Source organism: Salmo trutta, chromosome 14 (assembly GCF_901001165.1).
Source record: "Salmo trutta chromosome 14, fSalTru1.1, whole genome shotgun sequence".
Taxonomy (NCBI): Eukaryota; Metazoa; Chordata; class Actinopteri; order Salmoniformes; family Salmonidae; genus Salmo; species Salmo trutta.
In genome coordinates, this window is record NC_042970.1 from 24,873,862 (window position 1) to 24,892,836 (window position 18,975).

At 45.1% G+C, this 18,975-nt stretch overlaps 1 protein-coding gene across 2 annotated transcripts in view; it reads right to left on the reverse strand.

Annotated features, from left to right (window-relative positions):
• LOC115207672 (receptor-type tyrosine-protein phosphatase gamma) overlaps positions 1-18,975 on the reverse strand; it is a 344,554-nt gene that overhangs the window by 36,574 nt on the left and 289,005 nt on the right. For both annotated transcript variants that reach the window (XM_029774999.1, XM_029775000.1), the window contains exons 8-12: positions 14,926-15,118; positions 11,528-11,712; positions 6,054-6,162; positions 5,720-5,769; positions 4,581-5,364 (exon numbers count right to left, since the gene is read on the reverse strand). In XM_029774999.1, the coding sequence (XP_029630859.1) occupies positions 4,581-5,364; positions 5,720-5,769; positions 6,054-6,162; positions 11,528-11,712; positions 14,926-15,118 (1,321 nt within the window). The remainder of the gene's footprint in view (positions 1-4,580; positions 5,365-5,719; positions 5,770-6,053; positions 6,163-11,527; positions 11,713-14,925; positions 15,119-18,975) is intronic.

Genomic DNA, 18,975 nt, shown 5'->3' on the forward strand with positions numbered 1-18,975 from the left:
TGAAAGTAGGCCAGCACTCAGCCTAAAGACAACACCAAGGAGGGAGAGAGAGGAGGAAGGAGTAAGAGAAGGAATGGGAAACAACAAGGATGGAGAGAGAGGAGGAATGGGAAACAACAAGGATGGAGAGAGAGGAGGAATGGGAAACAACAAGGATGGAGAGAAGGGGAGTGAGAAAGACAATGTGAGAGAGAAATAAATAGAGAGCGATCGAAAGAGGTGGAGGGAAAAACAGAAGTGCAAAGGGAAATATAGGAAAGGAGAGACAGTGGGAAAGATGAGAGAGGAGGGTAAAGGGAGTGGAAGAGATAATGAAGGAGAGAGAGGTGGAATGGAAAACAAGGAAGGAAAGAGGGGAAGGTCCTCTCTTCCAGAAATGTCTATCAAACACATGTTTCATTTGACTCCTTGTCTTTTGGAGTCACTCATATTTAATCATCAAATTGTAAACCAAGTAGGTAGGTTATATAGCGACTGTGCCCACTCTGGTATTAGCACGTGCGCTATAGCCAACAGCTGGCAGATACAGTGCGGATATAGCCTACATGATGAGATTATTATGGACAAAAGAGCGAGATTATTTTTATTTGTCAAATGGTAGCCAAGTATTTTTGTATTTGTGTTTATTATGGATCCCCATTAGCTGCTGCCAAAGCAGCACCTACTGTTCCTGGGGTCCAGCTAAATTAAGGCAGTATATACAATTTTAAAACTTTACAATACATTCACAGATTTCGCAACACACTGTGTGCCTTCAGGCCCCTACTCCACCACTACATATATACAGTACTAAATCCATATGTATGTATAGCGCGTATGTTATCGTGTGTGTGTGTGTGTGTGTGTGTGTGTGTGTGTGTGTGTGTGTGTGTGTGTGTGTGTGTGTGTGTGTGTGTGTGTGTGTATGCATGTGTCTGTGCCAATGTTTGTGTTGCTTCACAGTCCCTAGTGCTCCATAAGGTGTTTTTTTATCTGTTTTTTAAATCTAATTTTACTGCTTGCATCAGTTACTTGATGTGGAATAGAGTTCCATGTAGTCATGGCTCTATGTAGTACTGTGTGCCTCCCATAGTTTGTTCTGGACTTGGGGACTGTGAAGAGACCTTGTGGCATGTCTTGTGGGGTATGAATGGGTGTCCGAGCTGTGTGCCAGTAGTTTAGACAGACAGCTCGGTGCATTTAACATGTCAATACGTCTCATAAATAAAAGTAGTGATGAAGTCAATCTCTCCTCCACTTTCAGCCAGGAGAGATTGACATGCATATTATTAATATTAGCTCTCTGTGTACATCCAAGGGCCAGCCGTGCTGCCCTGTTCTGAGCCAATTGCAAAGTCCTTTTTTGTGGCACCTGACCACAGGACTGAACAGTAGTCAAGGTGCGACAAAACTAGGGCCTGTAGAACCTGCCTTGTTGATAGTGTTGTTAAGAAGGCAGAGCATTGTTTTATAATAGACAGACTTCTCCCCATCTTAGCTACTACTGCATCAATATGTTTTGACCATGACAGTTTACAATCTAGTGTTACTCCAAGCAGTTTAATCATCTCAACTTGCTCAATTTCCACATTATTTATTACAAAATTTAGTTGAGGTTTAGGGTTTAGTGAGTGTTTTGTTCTAAATACAATGCTTTTAGTTTCAGAAATATTTAGGGCTAACTTATTGATCATGTCACCAGAATAAGACCCTCGATATTTATTGAAAGTAGCATCAAGCTCATCACCTTGCACTTTCAGCACCCTGTGAAATTCATCATAACCTATTTAATCTGTAGACTATTAACTGCATTCTTTCCCGACGAGTCGTAGTAGGAGGACCACACATGTCATCGTGTGACTCCAAGTTAACTTCAATAGGATGGTTATTATATCAATATATGCTTGTCATGACTGACCTGATCAGGTCAGGTTACAGGAGACCACAAACCTACAGATTATCTCTCACCCCCAACAGAGGAGGAGAGATCTAGGGGTATGAAAATGTGGGGGTTTTATGACCCCTCACGCCCAGGATAAATCTTAGGACACAGAGAAATTCCTTTGTCCTCACTATGGAGAACTGGCCTCAGAACATTAAACATGCAATAAAGGGACTTTGGAACAATGGTTTCCGTCAGCCACAATGGTGGTCATGACGAGAGATGGAATATGAAAATGTATGTAATTTTTGTATTGTTATTAAAGGTTAACAGATGACGTTATTATGAAAACATTGTACCTTTAAGAGTTTTCCCAGTATATGTCTGATGTTTATACATTGTACGTTGTGTAGAAAATATCCAAATCAAAGAGAATGTTTTGGTAAGGATGAAATGTGAAGTTAGTGTCTAAAATTGGATTTGAGTAAAATCTAGGCCTTGCTCTTAACTTGGTACGCCCAGAGAACTGCCCTAAAGGTGGTTACGCCCACTTCTGACCCGAGGGTATAAGACAGGAGACTGGAGAATTAACATTAGACTACTGACCCCAGGCTGCAGCCACGGTCTGAATGGTCAACGAACCCCAAAACGCAAAACAAAGTTTGAAGACAAAGAAATCTTTTTCTACCCAAGCTACGGATGAGTAGCTGTGTCTAAGCGGGTGAATTCAAGCCGAACCACCAAGCCTCCCCTCTTCATCGAATCGTGGTATCTACGCTGTCTCATTCCTACGCTGTGAGCTCTGAGCTACAGCGCTGTCTGTCCTCAGAAGCCCCCTATCAAAGCAAGGACGAGGAATCAGACCACTAAGCCAAAAGGGACACTGACATCGTGAGGACAACCAGAGAGTTGCGTCGGAGCAGTGCGTCCTTGAGAAGCCTAAACGAGCCACGAGGGACGCCCCTCTGAGATCTCCAACACGTAATTACATCATTATATTCTGACCCATAAGAGCGGCAGTTCGGGGAAAGGCTAGGTTTAAATAAGCATAGCTGACAAATGAACCCAAATGTATATTTCTCTCGTGTACTTTCTTTGTTTCTCTCTCTTTTAAATCCCCATTTTGGGTAACACGCACCATAGTGTGTTGGCCCATTATACTAAGTTCTAATCAATAGCCTAGACTGTGTTTTGTGTATGTGTATCTTTTATCATCATTTTAGCTTGCTAGTAAATAAATAATCAACTAAGATTGGTGTGGTAAACTCATTGGTGGAGCCCGGGTTCGTGCAGATTCCCGGATTATGCGACGTTCAGAAATGAGACATAAGAGGAAATTGATTAATTAAGCGACTGTTGTAAAATCGATATTCTGATATTCTTTGAGTTAATTTGGGAAATAGAAACTCAATAAAACTAATTTTCCCATGGTGCCCCAGGTTAATGAGTTAATAATTGCTTGATTCATTGCTTGATTCATTTAATCACGCAATTATAAAACGTTAATCATTCGATGAGCAACAGTCGTCACATTAACTAAAACAACGTCACGACATGCTCATAAAAATGATTCCACCGACATTTCTCAGATAATTAATTGCATCGACACAAAAAGATCCTAGCATATTTTGTTGTGTCAAGATTTGGAAAGTTTACCGACAAATGTTAGTTTCGTTCAGACCTGTCATTCATTTTTTTATCCGACATGTACTCGCATAAAAAGGTTGGATGGAAACCTGGTTACGGACTTCAAATTGCAAGAACAGACCACACTGGAGTCAGATGTTAACAGAATGTGTAATTTTGCCTATTAAACGCAAAAACGACGTTTCAAGTGAGAATTAGGCACATCTGATGCTGAAAAAAAGGAAATTCTTGCCTACATCCATATTTTATTTTTGCAAAATAAGTAGTGTGTATTTCCAGAAGTTAGCTACACCGCTACAATACCAAGATTTTAATTTAGTTCAACTACTACCAAGCTACTGCTAAATGTATTTTAATTAGCAACCTAACACTGCTCAACACCTACAGTATGTCATTCAGTACAAACACAAGAGGTTTGTAGGCATTAGTGTGCGTGTAAGTGGGTATGTGTGGGTATGAAAAAACATTACAACTGAACCATGGTAAAGTATGTCTAATACAAGGCTGTCATATTCCTTTCCACTTTATAGTCTTATTATAAGGCGGCAGGTAGCCTTGCGATTAAGAGTGTTGAGCCGGTAACCAAAAGGTCGCTGGTTTGAATTCCAGAGCCGACTCTGTAAAAAATCTGGCGATGTGCCCTTGAGCAAGGCAGTTAACCCTAATTGCTCCTGTAAGTCGCTCTGGATAACGGCTAGATAATTAAAATGTAATATGAGGAATAACATACTGAAGAAAGGAAAAAGATCACAAGTTGAGACAGGGAGTACAGTTTGGTCCAGCTCTGATGCCCTTTCATAATTTTTCTCAGAATGAACTGAAGAGAGGACTCCTGAGTGGCGCAGCGGCTAAGGCACTGCATCTCAGTGCAAGAGGTGTCACTGCAGTCCCTGGTTCGAATCCAAGCTGCATCACATCTGGCCGTGACTGGGAGTCCCATAGGGTGGCGCACAATTGACCCAGCGTCGTCTGGGTTTGGCCAGGGTAGACAGTTGCAAATAAGAATTTGACTTGCCCAGTTAAATAAAGGTTACATAAAAAAAAGAGAAGCCACTATAATGCCTGTGCTCACCTGTGTGTATGGAGAACGGCCAGTGGCTTTTGTCCCTTCCTGTGCTGGGCCGGAGGGTGGGGGAGGAGCTGTCTGGGGCTGGGAACTCTGCCGTGTCATTCCCTGGCTCCAAGGTAGGGGGCACCACTGTGTCTGTCTCCACCGTACTCCGTGTGTGTGTCACCAGCTGGTCCTCCACAGCACTAGAGGGCGTAGTGCTGCTGGTGTTAGTTTCAGTCTCACTCTCCCCTCCTTCTCTTCCTTTCTCTTTGGCAGTCGAGGCTGGTGCGGCCGTGGGCGGCTCTTTCACTACCGTGCTGTTCGTCTGCTTCTCTACCTTGTCTGCCATCACTTTCTTCTCTTTCGTCTCCTTCTCTTTCTCCTCCTCGTCTTCCTCCTTATCCTCCTCTCCTTCTTTCTCTCCCTCCTCTCCCTCACCTTTGGCACCTTTCTCCCCGTCCTCGGAGCCCTCTCCATTGTCTTTGGCTGCGTCAGCGCTCTTGGAGGCCGCTGGTTCGCTGGTGGGCTGACGAGGGGTGGAAGCGGTGGGATTCTGGCTGGAGGATGGGGCTCTGGTTGGCCACACAGAGCTGGGGAAGGAGGAGATGACCCCACCACTGAACCCTAGCCCTGCCAGTAGGGTACTAGTCACCACGGACGCCACCGTCGCCTGGCTACCACTGGAGGAGGGGCTGATGCCTGTCGCAATTGACACAAAGGAGAAGGGAAGGCCGGAGGAGGTCCAGGTGGAGGAGCCGGAGCTGATGGGAGCCATGTCTGCCGAGGAGGCTGGGGAAACAGTGGGCTGGAAAGAGAAAGTAGGGGGAGGGAGAGGCGAAAAGAAAGTGAGTGGGTAGGAGAGGGAGGGAAAAGAGACAAGTGATTGAAAAATGTAATGACATAATAGCCTATGTTATCATAAATATGTGGAACTGTTTCATCAATTGAAAATAAAAAGCAATCAAGTACATCATCTGTTATCTGCACATTACTGACATAGGACATTTCATTTATATCTGTGGTCTGTAGTTAAAATGAATGTCTTTGGAGTTGATAGTATCGGAGTGACAGAGCATGCTCTCCAGCACAGTTTAATAATGAGACAGTGCTGCTCCCTGTTGGAGAGAGGTAGTACTACAGAGGGTTCACGCAGCACTCACCATCCCAGTCTTCACTATCCTCGTCCCTTCAAATATCCTGGTTGTGTTAGCTGAAAGGAGAACATAACATGAAACACTATTGATTCTAGCTTTGCAACAAATCGGCATAGGCATTTAGACAGACAGAGATATCGTGATGAGGGGAAAGAGTCGAGGCAACTCTGGATCACTAAACAAGACAATAAGGGAACAAAACAAGAGACAAAGAGATTTGAGATAAATATAGACTGTGATGAAATGTGAGGGAAATACTTACAGATTATTTTTTACAAAAGTGAAAAGGAAAAATGAAGGACAGAGGATGATGAGGAGGATGATAATGAGGAAGAGTCACCTCTGAAGAGCATGCTCTGGCTGAAGTCACTGCGCATGTCATTCATACACACAGCCTGCACCCGGAACAGATACAGCACATCAGGAGACACCGGAGTGATGACAGCTTCCTGTAACACACAAACACCCCCCCCGCGCAGCCATCGCAAGGCAGGGTGGCCCACAAGCTTTGAGATATAATATGAACGCGCCATTAAATGAACAATTATCTCATGTAGTTTCTTGCAGTAGCGCTCTATAACTTTAAAGAATATTTATCTCAAAACTGTGATTCTTAAAAGACCTGTTCGGAGATTTGGTCAACTCCATCAGATTTGTCTAAAATACTAAATTAATCGGGAATATGCAGAGTCAGCTATACCATAAGGACCCCTTATTCATGTCCTCAATACATGTAGTGCAACAAGACCACTCATGGTCTGTAAAATTCTCTACTTTTGATAGATTTAAACCAGCAATATTGGAATCACCATGGTCACAAACTGTCAACTCCATCTGCTTCATAGAATATGAATTTTTGTTAAAATGTTACATTTAATTAGGTTTAGAGTCATAAAGCAACTGAGGAAAAACACAATTGCTACTGCGTATACCACTTGAATGTTTAAGAAAACTGCACTCCATCAGATTTTCTCTTACATCAACTCCGTCAGAGTTCTATAAGATCTGATAGAATGGTTATTTTTAAATGGGGATTCAAATGAATCATTTTCCATATTTTACCAATTATTTTTGGAGGCAAATATATGTCTGTTTGAGTATCTGTTGTCAACTCTGTCATTTTTTTTGTGTCAATATTCCAAAAAGTTTTTTATCACTGTTCTGCAACATGCTTAAACAATTGAAGTATTTACTGTGCTAGACCTAAGAGAATGTTTGCTTTATAAATGTTGTTTAATGTTCTAAATCTAGAAAACATGGCAAAATGCTAACGAAATTAGCCCTGGAGCTATAAAACAAAATTATATATTTTAATAATATACTGCTCAAAAAAATAAAGGGAACACTTAAACAACACATCCTAGATCTGAATGAAATAAATAATCTTATTAAATACTTTTTTCTTTACATAGTTGAATGTGCTGACAACAAAATCACACAAAAATAATCGATGGAAATCCAATTTATCAACCCATGGAGGTCTGGATTTGGAGTCACACTCAAAATTAAAGTGGAAAACCACACTACAGGCTGATCCAACTTTGATGTAATGTCCTTAAAACAAGTCAAAATGAGGCTCAGTAGTGTGTGTGGCCTCCACGTGCCTGTATGACCTCCCTACAATGCCTGGGCATGCTCCTGATAAGGTGGCGGCTGGTCTCCTGAGGGATCTCCTCCCAGACCTGGACTAAAGCATCCGCCAACTCCTGGACAGTCTGTGGTGCAACGTGGCGTTGGTGGATGGAGCGAGACATGATGTCCCAGATGTGCTCAATTGGATTCAGGTCTGGGGAACGGGCGGGCCAGTCCATAGCATCAATGCCTTCCTCTTGCAGGAACTGCTGACACACTCCAGCCACATGAGGTCTAGCATTGTCTTGCATTAGGAGGAACCCAGGGCCAACCGCACCAGCATATGGTCTCACAAGGGGTCTGAGGATCTCATCTCGGTACCTAATGGCAGTCAGGCTACCTCTGGCGAGCACATGGAGGGCTGTGCGGCCCCCCAAAGAAATGCCACCCCACACCATGACTGACCCACCACCAAACCGGTCATGCTGGAGGATGTTGCAGGCAGCAGAACGTTCTCCACGGTCTCCAGACTCTGTCACGTCTGTCACGTGCCCAGTGTGAACCTGCTTTCATCTGTGAAGAGCGCAGGGCGCCAGTGGCGAATTTGCCAATCTTGGTGTTCTCTGGCAAATGCCAAACGTCCTGCACGGTGTTGGGCTGTAAGCACAACCCCCACCTGTGGACGTCGGGCCCTCATACCACCGTCATGGAGTCTGTTTCTGACCGTTTGAGCAGACACATGCACATTTGTGGCCTGCTGGAGGTCATTTTGCAGGGCTCTGGCAGTGCTTCTCCTGCTCCTCCTTGCACAAAGGCGGAGGTAGCGGTCCTGCTGCTGGGTTGTTGCCCTCCTACGGCCTCCTCCACGTCTCCTGATGTACTGGCCTGTCTCCTGGTAGCGCCTCCATGCTCTGGACACTACGCTGACAGACACAGCAAACCTTCTTGCCACAGCTCGCATTGATGTGCCATCCTGGAAGAGCTGCACTACCTGAGCCACTTGTGTGGGTTGTAGACTCCGTCTCACGCTACCACTAGAGTGAAAGCACCGCCAGCATTCAAAAGTGACCAAAACATCAGCCAGGAAGCATAGGAACTGAGAAGTGGTCTGTGGTCCCCACCTGCAGAACCACTCCTTTATTGGGGGTGTCTTGCTAATTGCCTATAATTTCCACCTGTTGTCTATTCCATTTGCACAACAGCATGTGAAATTTATTGTCAATCAGTGTTGCTTCCTAAGTGGACAGTTTGATTTCACAGAAGTGTGATTGACTTGGAGTTACATTGTGTTGTTTAAGTGTTCCCTTTATTTTTTTGAGCAGAGTATAATGTTAGAATTAAACAAGCAAGGCCTTTAACCACATAAAAATGTTTTTATAGTGTTTGATGGAGTTGAAATAAATCCAGTTAATTGCATTTTTTAAAAATAAATAAATTAGGAGTCTGTTCCTTTACCATGCTACGGTGAAGCATGGTGGTGGCAGCATCATAATGTGGGGATGTTTTTCAGCGGCAGGGACTGGGAGACTAGTCAGGATCGAGGCAAAGATGAACGGAACAAAGTACAGAGAGATCCTTGATGAAAACCTGCTCCAGAGTGCTCAGGAACTCAGACTGGGGCGAAGGTTCACCTTCCAACAGGACAACGACCCTAAGCACACAGCCAATACAACACAGGAGTGGCTTCGGTACAAGTCTCTGAATGTCCTTGAGTGGCCCAGTTAGAGCCCGTACTTGAACCCGATCGAACATCTCTGGAGAGACCTGAAAATAGCTGTGCAGCAACGCTCCCCATACAACCTGACAGAGCTTGAGAGGATCTGCAGGGAGGAGTAAGAGAAACTCCCAAATACAGGTGTGCCAAGCTTGTAGCGTCACACCCAAGAAGAATCAAGGCTGTAAACCCTGCCAAAGGTGCTTCAACAGAGTCCTGAGTAAAGGGTCTGAATTCTTATGTAAATGTAATATTTCAGTTTTGTATTTTTTATAAATTAGCAAAAAATTCTAAAAACCTGTTTTTGCTTTGTAATTATAGGGTATTGTGTGTAGATAAGGAAAAAACGTTTTCCTCAATTTTAGAATACAGTCGTAACAAAATGTGGAAAACGTAAAGGAGTCTGAATACTTTCCGAATGCACTGTATTTAAAATGTTGCTAATATTAAGACAAATATTAGCAGAAAAAAAGTTGAGATTTTCCCTGAGCTCTAAAATAGCAAAATGTATCAAATTGCATGAGATTAGCAACAAGAAAAATTCTCTGCCCCGTGGCAAAATAAAACAATTATTGGGTTGGGGGTAGACCTTTGCTCAATTCGTGTGAGGGGGAGGGGGCGCCGCGAAACTGCGCTATGCCACTCGCGCACACACGTAATAAAATATAAATTCTGTCGGGGCAGGGGTGCATGGCTCCTGCTGCACACTGAGTGATTGATCCAGCAGAACAAAAGGAGGATGTGTTTGGCACAGCGAATGTTCGTGCTCACACACACAGAGAGACCATCCATGCTCACACACACATAGTGATTGTCCGTGCTCACACACACAGCGTTATTATCCATGCTCACACACGCATAGCGAACGGCCGTGCTCACACACACAGGAGGTGGAATCGTCTACAGAACACTTCCCATAAACCCATCCAGCTAGCAGACACACAATTGTCTGCTATAGAGATGGAGTGTATGTACACCTACTGTACACTTAGATCGGGTGGCGAGAGCACACACTAATAAACATGCACACACACACACATACTTTGATGAGTTCTGGGTACCTTCCTGGAGAGGTCACACACCTTAGTCTAGAATCCTACACAACACAGCCTGCCCCTTGACTCCAACACAGCACAGAGGGCAGTGGTCAAAGAATGAAGGTTAGAGCAGGATGGGAGAAATAAATGTTCCCTCTGTCTCCCTCTCCTTTCCTGCTTTCTCTAGACAACAAACAATGGTTTTACCACAGTTTTGAGTGGTACGATTGTAGAAAAACTGTAACAACAATGTATAAACTATTTTTAATTAGGATGCAATGTAAATTACCCTGGGCTGAAAATGGGCGGTAGAGACAGGCCTGAGTTAGCCAACACCTCACCTCTCTCTCCCTTCCTATTTTCTCTTTATGGTGGACGCGTTCCAGATAACACGCATTAATTATCCCCACGGCGGGGAGATGGAGGTCCAATCCACCGCTAAATGCATGAGGAATGGCTATTATCATAAGTCACATTCTCCGGTGTCCGATCGCCAGGGAGGGCTCGCCGCACAACTACATTTTACATTAAGTAAATGCGTTTGTTCTCCCCTCACCACCACCACCATCTCCTCCATGATTTATGCAAGTTCCGCACAGTTTAATTCAGTTAAGGATGTGTCTGTCCTGTTCTCGGCGGTTATTACAAGTGGAGAGGGCTGTAAAGACCAACGGCAGGCAGGGCTGGAGTGGTTTAGTGGGCCTTTCCATGGATTCTGACGACAGGTTTCATAAAGCCTGGATGTGCCATGCGCTCCCTAATGTGACCCGCATAGTGGAGGTGCCCAGGGAGAAGACAGAGAATTAAAATGGAAATGACAATCTGAAAGAAAAGGAGGAGAGATGGAGGGGGAGAGGGAGAGAACAAGAGAGAGAATGAGTGGGAGGGGAATGATGGAGAAAGAGAAAGAAAGCGACAGAGAGAAAGGGAGAGAGAGAGAATGAAACGGAAATAGATGGAGCTTGAGAGAAATAATAAAAAGAGTGAGAGAACAGGAAGGAGTGATGAGAGGAGGAAGAATGGCTGAGACGAGAGCGGCTGCGGTACATGAGATGATATTCCGTTAATAACGGGCAGCCCTCAAAGAAAAGAACCGCCAAGTCTCTCCTCTGTTCTCTCTTCCGCTGTCCCTTGTTCTCCCTCCCTCCATCTATCAGCAGGCAGGAATCCCTCCCTCCTGCTCCTCCTCATTAAATCCCAGCCCCCATTGGAACACAATGGCAGGATATTAAAAGAGCTGTGGGTGTTTAAAATGCCAGTGCTGCTGCTCGGGGGGTGGCTCTGCACCTTACGTTGATGTTTCACAGTGCTATTTTCAAGGTCAAACTACCAACAGTGTCACTACAGTAAGTCTCCACATGCCGTCTAATATGCAGCCAATTTACCATAATTTGTCAGTCGATCTCCTCAGTTTCTGTACTGTCACTGTGTGTGGTAAAGTTGTGTGCTTGTGTATGTGCCTGTGTGCGGGTGTGGTGTCGAGTAACTGACCAGTTTGTGTTGGCTGTCGGTGACGTGCGTTTCCTCGTAGGACTCGTCGTGTTTAGTCCAGCTGTAGGAGATGAGGAAGGAGATGATTGGCGGGTGGTAGGTGAACTCTGGCCGGGTCCATCGTACCACCAGGGCCGTGTGGTTCAGATGCTGCACCTTCATGTTGATGGGAGCACTGCTGCACACTGAGAGAGAAAGGGAGGGAGAGAGAGGTGAGGGATGGAGTAGGGGAGAGAAATGAGATGGGGGAAAAGAAAAAGGACACTGTGGTCCCACAACGATCTGTAATCTAAGACAAAAGAGGAAAGGAGAACCCACCACACACACACACACACACACACACACACACACACACACACAATGGACACCCAGATGTATGTACTGTATACTCTCCACACACACATACGGTACATGTAGACACTTAGCTGAGGGTGATGAGGAGAGAGACGTGCTGAGGAGCAAGAGATTTGTGTGTTAACAGTGCTTTGAGGCAGTTGTGTCATGGAGTCATGGAGTCGTTCCACCAGACGGTAGCATCGGTCTGAGGGCTAACACAACACAGGTGCTCATATATACCATCCTCCAGGCCTTCCATCTTGGTTTCATATCTCCCTATTCCCTATGCCTCCATACAACATGTAGTGGATTTGCTCAGCAGTGGTGTTGTTTCCTCATGTGGCCACTAGATGTCTCTGGTTGACCAGTATGAGCAGAGTCCCCCAGTCCTCAGCTCTGCATGGCGTTAACATGGCGTCACAGGCAGCTCCATGGCTCTGTAGTCTCCACAGCAGAGGGGTTCATCACTGGACATGTCAGCAAGCTGAAGACATCACTTCAATAATTCATTAATTTTATTCAAAGGGAAATTTTACGGAGATCTGCTCTATTTCTCCCATAATCCCCTCACCTTAACAGATGTCATCCTCACCTAGTAAAGACAGATGGGACTGAGGAACCAAATGCTGCCTACATTTTAATCATCAGCATCAATATTACAAATACCCCGAGGATGAATATAACACATGATCTAAACAAACAGCATTGATATGTGTGAGTACACTATATTTGTGGAATGATAAAGTACGCATAACAATAGCTTATTATGTGTGACTAAATTCATTAGTCGTAAATAGCAACAATGCGGTTATCAATGAATATCCCGATGAATAGTCCCATGTAGTTTGGCATTACTAAAGTGATTAGTCACTCCCTTCTCCCCCTGTACTGCTGCCTGGCTGGCTGGGCCAATGGAACCTGTTTGACCTCCATACACACATGGTGTCCTCTAGATAACACCCAGCTGTGGTGGGTCAGCCTGCATTGTCACTCTCTCTGCGCACATCCACGTGTATGTGTGAGTGTGAGAGTGAGAGAGTGTGTGAGAGCGAGAGAGAAAGAAAGAAAGAAAAGTGAATGTGAGGTAGTAGGTAAGGGGTGTCTCTGTGATGAAAGGCATAAGAGGATATATCCATCACCCCTCTCAGGCCCCAAAGCCCCTCAGGACTCTATGATAGATGGGAGCATTAGCACAAAAGAGTACACACACACACACACACACACACACACACACACACACACACACACACACACACACACACACACACACACACACACAGGGGACAGGTAGCGATGGCAAAGGATATCATTCTTTCGTTCTGGCCACCAAAAAAAGAGGGGAGGTCTCTTAAGAGATGTGAGAGGCAGTTTAAAGGAGGAAGGTGATCTGTGGACCATGCTGGTAGATGAATGGCCAATAGAAAGGAGTGAGAGAGCCAGCTACCTGGTGACTTACTGGAACCTCATAGAGTTTCAGGAGGTTATAACCATACAGTAGTCTACAGTGGACAGTCTGTGCCCTGTGGGACATAATACCTGACTTAACCCCATGGTCAGAAACCCTACTCAGTGTGTAGTGATGATGAACACACCTGCGTATGTGTTACACCAGGGCTTGGCATCCCCTTCCTTGTCGTCTCTTCAAATCCTAACTAGGGAAATGGATCCAACCCTAGACCCTCCATCCCCTTCTAAGCCCACTCCAAACCCTTGTGTTTTTGGGACTGATCAGTTCTGGGTTAACTCACCCCAGCTAAAGACACGGGTGCTCATTTAATTCTTTAGGTTTCAATTCCTTGCCTCTATTCTTGGAAGGAATGACAGCCATCACACACTCTCCCTCACAATTATCATCCACCCCTCCCTCCATTCCATCACTGTGCCGCCAATCAATTCTCCACGCCCATAAATTAAAAAAATAACTAGTTTGATGGATGATAAAGAACATCTCCTAAACAATAGTTATTTCAGAGCACTTAAATGAATTCTAATTGTGATTATTAGTGAGAGATTGGGCTCTCCAGGAGCTAGTACTGCTTCCAGATTTCCCTTTGTTTCATTAGCAGCCTTCCTACAGGCCAGCAGGCTGTGTCCAGGTGACAGGATAGAATATCTCTTTGACCAGAGGCTTACAAGTAGCCAGTCCTTCACTGCATTGCATACCTTTCTGCTTTGTGTTTCAAGGGTAGAGGGGACAGTGTTCGACACATTGAAGTGCACACAGGCACGCACACACACACATACACACACACAGACACAGACACACACGCACGCACCCACACACAGAAAGTCATTGTGTGTAATGCAGCAGGCTGTGTAGTGGAGTGAATAGGTGGCATATGGCCCATCGTTACGCTGTTTGTCTTCTCTCTTTTCCCTCCTCTCCTCTCTCCTCTCCTGTTCTGTTCATTTCTCCCCTCAGTCTGACAGATACACCCCCAGCAAATGTGCACAACTGCAGCTTTCTAGGACAACTCATATTGCCTGTGTGCATTACAGTGATGTGTGTGGGTCCATGTACAATGTGTGTGTGTGTGCGCGTCTTCATTTTCTATATTGACATTAAATTCTGAGGTTGGGGACAGAAAAGCAGCCTGGTTGGTGTGGTCATGCAGCTCAGACAGATGCTAGCTGACTGTGTGAGAGGGTCGCAGGAGACTTCAGGCAAGTAGCCACCTACACTCCCTGCCATGTTATAAGACATGATGTACTAGAACCAGTAACGAGCCAGTAAAAGACTGGCCACTGGTGGGCCTCCCAGTACTGTATGGTAGGGGAGTAACACTCCTCATTTGTCCTAAACCACCAGAGAATATTCCAAAATGGCAGAGTCAGGATATGTTGGATTGTACCTTAGGGATTCTGAGGCATCCACATTTTGGCATGACCAAGAGTTCACTGGAGAGCAACAATGTGCAGTGCTCCAATCTGTGAATTGAATTTGACTATGAAAACAAAAACAATTATGTTTCTCTCCTCAGTGTTACTTAGAATAAAATTAACTTGGATTGGACTGTAACAAGGATGCGCAGTATCCAATGGTGTGTGAGGTCCCGCCCTACCTTTGGATGCCTCGGTTCCATACGGGTTTCCCAGGCTGTCCGTCAGGTCAGGTAGCCAGGCGTCTCTGACTGCGGACTTGAAGACGTCACGATTATCGAGGCTCTGGATTGGCCGGAAGTTACTCCTCAGGTACTCCACAGACTTCACATGGTCCTGCTGCTCTGTGGTGAAGATGGAGTAGAACGCCTCCAGCTAAAAGAGAGAGAGAGAGAGAGAGAGAGAGAGAGAGAGAGAGAGAGAGAGAGAGAAAGAGAGAGAGGTAGAGAGAGTGAGAGGGAGGACGAAGGAAAACACACACATTAGGGAGGAGAGAAATGACCATACTACATTTTGAGGATATTAAAACCTCTGACATCATTTGAACTGTTAATTTAATTATGGCATCTTGCTAGCAGCTCCTTTTATCCTTTGCCCATACATGTATAATGATGTGATCTTGTTCCTAGGTGTAAGGCTGTGGGGCTGTGGGGCTGAGAGGCATGCAGGGCCAAGCTAGCCCAGCCTAATCAGGGGAATAGTGTTCGTGAGGCTAACATAAAAACATGACCAGCTGTCCCCCTCCTCTCTTCAACCCAGAATAACCACTCTTTCTGACCAGGTGCTAGAACCCAGGGAATAATCAGAATAATCTGTTGAACGGTTTAATAGCTGTCGTTTCAGATGATGAAAGTAATGTCTGGGAGTATCTGTCCTTCAACATCATGTTGGCATGCTAACGGCTAAAGAAACAATGTGAGCTGAGACTGCACGTTAAAAAAAACTGTTGATTTAGAGTGAAAACGGGTGGAGAAAGAGAGAGAAAGAAAGAAGAAAGATATATACATAGATGGCTAGATGCACGGAGGAAAGGTCATTTCCTTAGTGAGTGTGTGAGAGGTTGTGGGATAAACAAGCGGTCGATATGGTTACAGATTGAGGGTTGGAATCATAGAGATCCTATCAATTAAAGAATTGTAATTCCTAACTCTATGGTTGGAACACTTCCCTGTCTGCTCTGCTCTCTGTCTGTTTACTAAGCAGACTGAGACTAGAGGCCTGGGGAATCCTCAACTCAATGACTGCCCTCACAGTGGCTGTGGAGGGTAAGAGTCTGTGTGTGTGTGGTGTGGTGTGGTGTGGTGTGGTGTGGTGTGGTGTGTGTGTGTGTGTGTGTGCACCACAAATCTCTTTCATCTGACACTATAGAAATGGTGTGTTCCAGCAGAATGGAACATATCGTACCTTCTATTCTTTGGCAGGACACCTGTAATCTAAAGTCGGCCTTGTCCTTTAATCTACAGGCTGCATTAGCCATCATGGCTGATCTGTTGAATATGGTAGCCTCCAGCCCTGGCATAGACCAGCTCACGCCAGGTCGTGTCAAAGCAATACGCTGCTCTCCACCAAATCTCTTAATCAGACTACAATCTGCTAATCCCTAATATGGCAACACCCCCTTAAAAAACAGGTTATTGGGATTTGAATCACTTCCAGATCTGCCAAAGGATTTCTTTGTGTGGAAAGCACAGCGCGATTGGAGACTAATCCTTCCAGGGGTGACATCGCACACACTCACGCAAGAATGCCATCACACACACTTCTGTGAGTGGTGAGAAAGGCCTCTGTGATGGGGAGAGCAGGGGTTAAGTGGCCTGGCCTGGTGTGGGATGTCCCCACACATAAACACACACACACACACACACACACACACACACACACACACACACACACACACAAAGATCCAGATGCTACAAATGGAAGCATTTTAGGCAGCGCTGTCGCTGTGGAATAGCTGAGCATCGATCTGCTGTAAAAGCCACCCCTAAGCTACGTCTGTCACTCCCAATGACCTACTTCCACCACTGATCAAGAACAAAAGACAAAGACTGAAGGAGGGATAGAGAGAGGGAGGTAGGGAGAGAGAGAGAGATAAAGACATAGACAGACAGGAGAGAGGGAGTGCACTGTCTCTTCTTTCCACGTTCTTTCATCTTGGCCAATTATGTATTTTTTTTAAACCACAGGACAGAAAAAGTGGTATAGACTTCAAAGCCAAGTTAAAAATGTTAAAAAAGACTGACTAATGGTCAGGGGTAAACATCTGGAGGATAGAAGATAGGAACAATAACGTTAAGAGATCCCACTGAAGGGAAGGATGTGCTGCCTTGATGGATAGAGCATCTGCTGAAGTCACTTCCCCTTTAAGTCCCCGTCCTGCTCATTGCATGACTCAAACATCCCCCTGGTTTTGTGTCGATGAAATAAAGTCAATCAAATAAAATGTTATTTGTCACATGCGCCGAATACAACAGGTGTAGTAGACCTTAGCGTGAAATGCTTACTTACAAGCCCTTAACCAACAATGCAGTTCAATAAATAGAGCTAAGAAAATATTTACAAAATAAGCTAAAGTAAAAAAATAATAACATTCTAAAAGTAACACAAGAAATGGACATTACAATAACGAGGCTATATACAGGGGGTACCAGTACCGAGTCAATGTGCGGGGGTACAGGTCAGTCGAGGCAATTTGTAAAGTGACTATTGATGGGTTCTGACTTATAAACGGGAAAATATTAAATATTCTTATTCATGTCACTGAGGGAGAGAGGGGAATGGAGAGTGTTTACATTCTGTCAGGATATGTTATTGTTAGCCATCAGGGATCCTATGGGAGAAGAAGAGACACAGTGTGGTACCAGTCACCATGACAGCCGTGAGTTGGGGAGGAGTGAGGAGTTTGGGCCGAGGTCAAGTTAGATTAAGTGCGGAAGAACATATATCACTAATCTGGATAGCAAACAGAGGTGTATTTGCTGTTCAGATGTGTAAGGAGGGGCTCAGCATAGGAGAAAGGGTTAAATACCAGTGCTTGTGTGAATATGTTTTTTGTCTTATGCAGCTGTATCACCCAGTGGGTGAATAAACTCGGTTTAAGCTTTACTAAGTATCTGTGAGTCTTTTACTCTGTTTAGTTAGAACCTAACACTATGCATAGATAATAGACAGTGAGTAGCAGCAGTGAAGAAACAAAGGGGTGGGTGGGGGGGGGTGTCAATGTAAATAGTCTGGGTGGCCACTTGATTAATTGTTCAGCAGTCTTATGGCTTGGGGGTAGAAGCTGTTAACGAGCCTTTTGGTCCTAGACTTGGCGCTCCGGTACCACTTGCCGTGTGGTAGAAGAGAGAACATGACTTGGGTGACTGGAGTCTTTGACAATTTTTGGGGCCCACCACCTAGTATATAGGTCCTGGATGTCAGGAAGCTTGGCCCCAGTGATGTACTGGGCCGTATGCACTACCCACTGTTGCCATACCAGGCGGTGATGCAACCGGTCAGGATGTTCTCGATGGTGCAGCTGTAGACATTTTTGAGGATCTGAGGACACATGCCAAATCTTTTCAGTCTCCTGAGGGGAAAAGGTGTTGTCGTGCCCTCTTCACAACTGTCTTGGTGTGTTTGAACCATGATAGGTCATTGGTAATGTAGACACCAAGGAACTTGAAACTCTCGACCTGCTCCACTTCAGCCCCATCGATGTTAATGGGGGCCTGTTCGGCCCTCCTTTTCATATAGTTCACAATCAGCTCCTTTGTCTAGCTCACATTGAGGGAGAGGTTGTTGTCTTGGCAACACACTGCTAGGTCTCTGACCTCCTCCCTATAGGCTGTCTCATCGTTGTCTGTCGTCAGCAAACTTAATGATGGTTTTGGAGTCGTGCCTGGCCACACAGTCGTGGGTGAACACGGAGTACAGGAGGGGACTAAACACCCCTGAGGAGCCCCAGTATTGAGGATCAGCGTGGCGGATGTGTTGTTACCTACCCTTACCACCTGGGGGCAGTCCGTCAGGACGTCCAGGAACCAGTTGTAGAGGGAGGTGTTTAGTCCCAGGGTCCTTAGCTTAGTGATGAGCTTCGGGGGCACCATGGTGTGAACACTGAGCTGTAGTCAATGAACAGCATTATCGCATAGGTGTTCCTTTTGTCCAGGTGGGAAAGGGCAGTGTGGAGTACGATTGAGATTGCGTCATCTGTGGATCTGTTGGGGCGGTATGCAAATTAGAGTGGG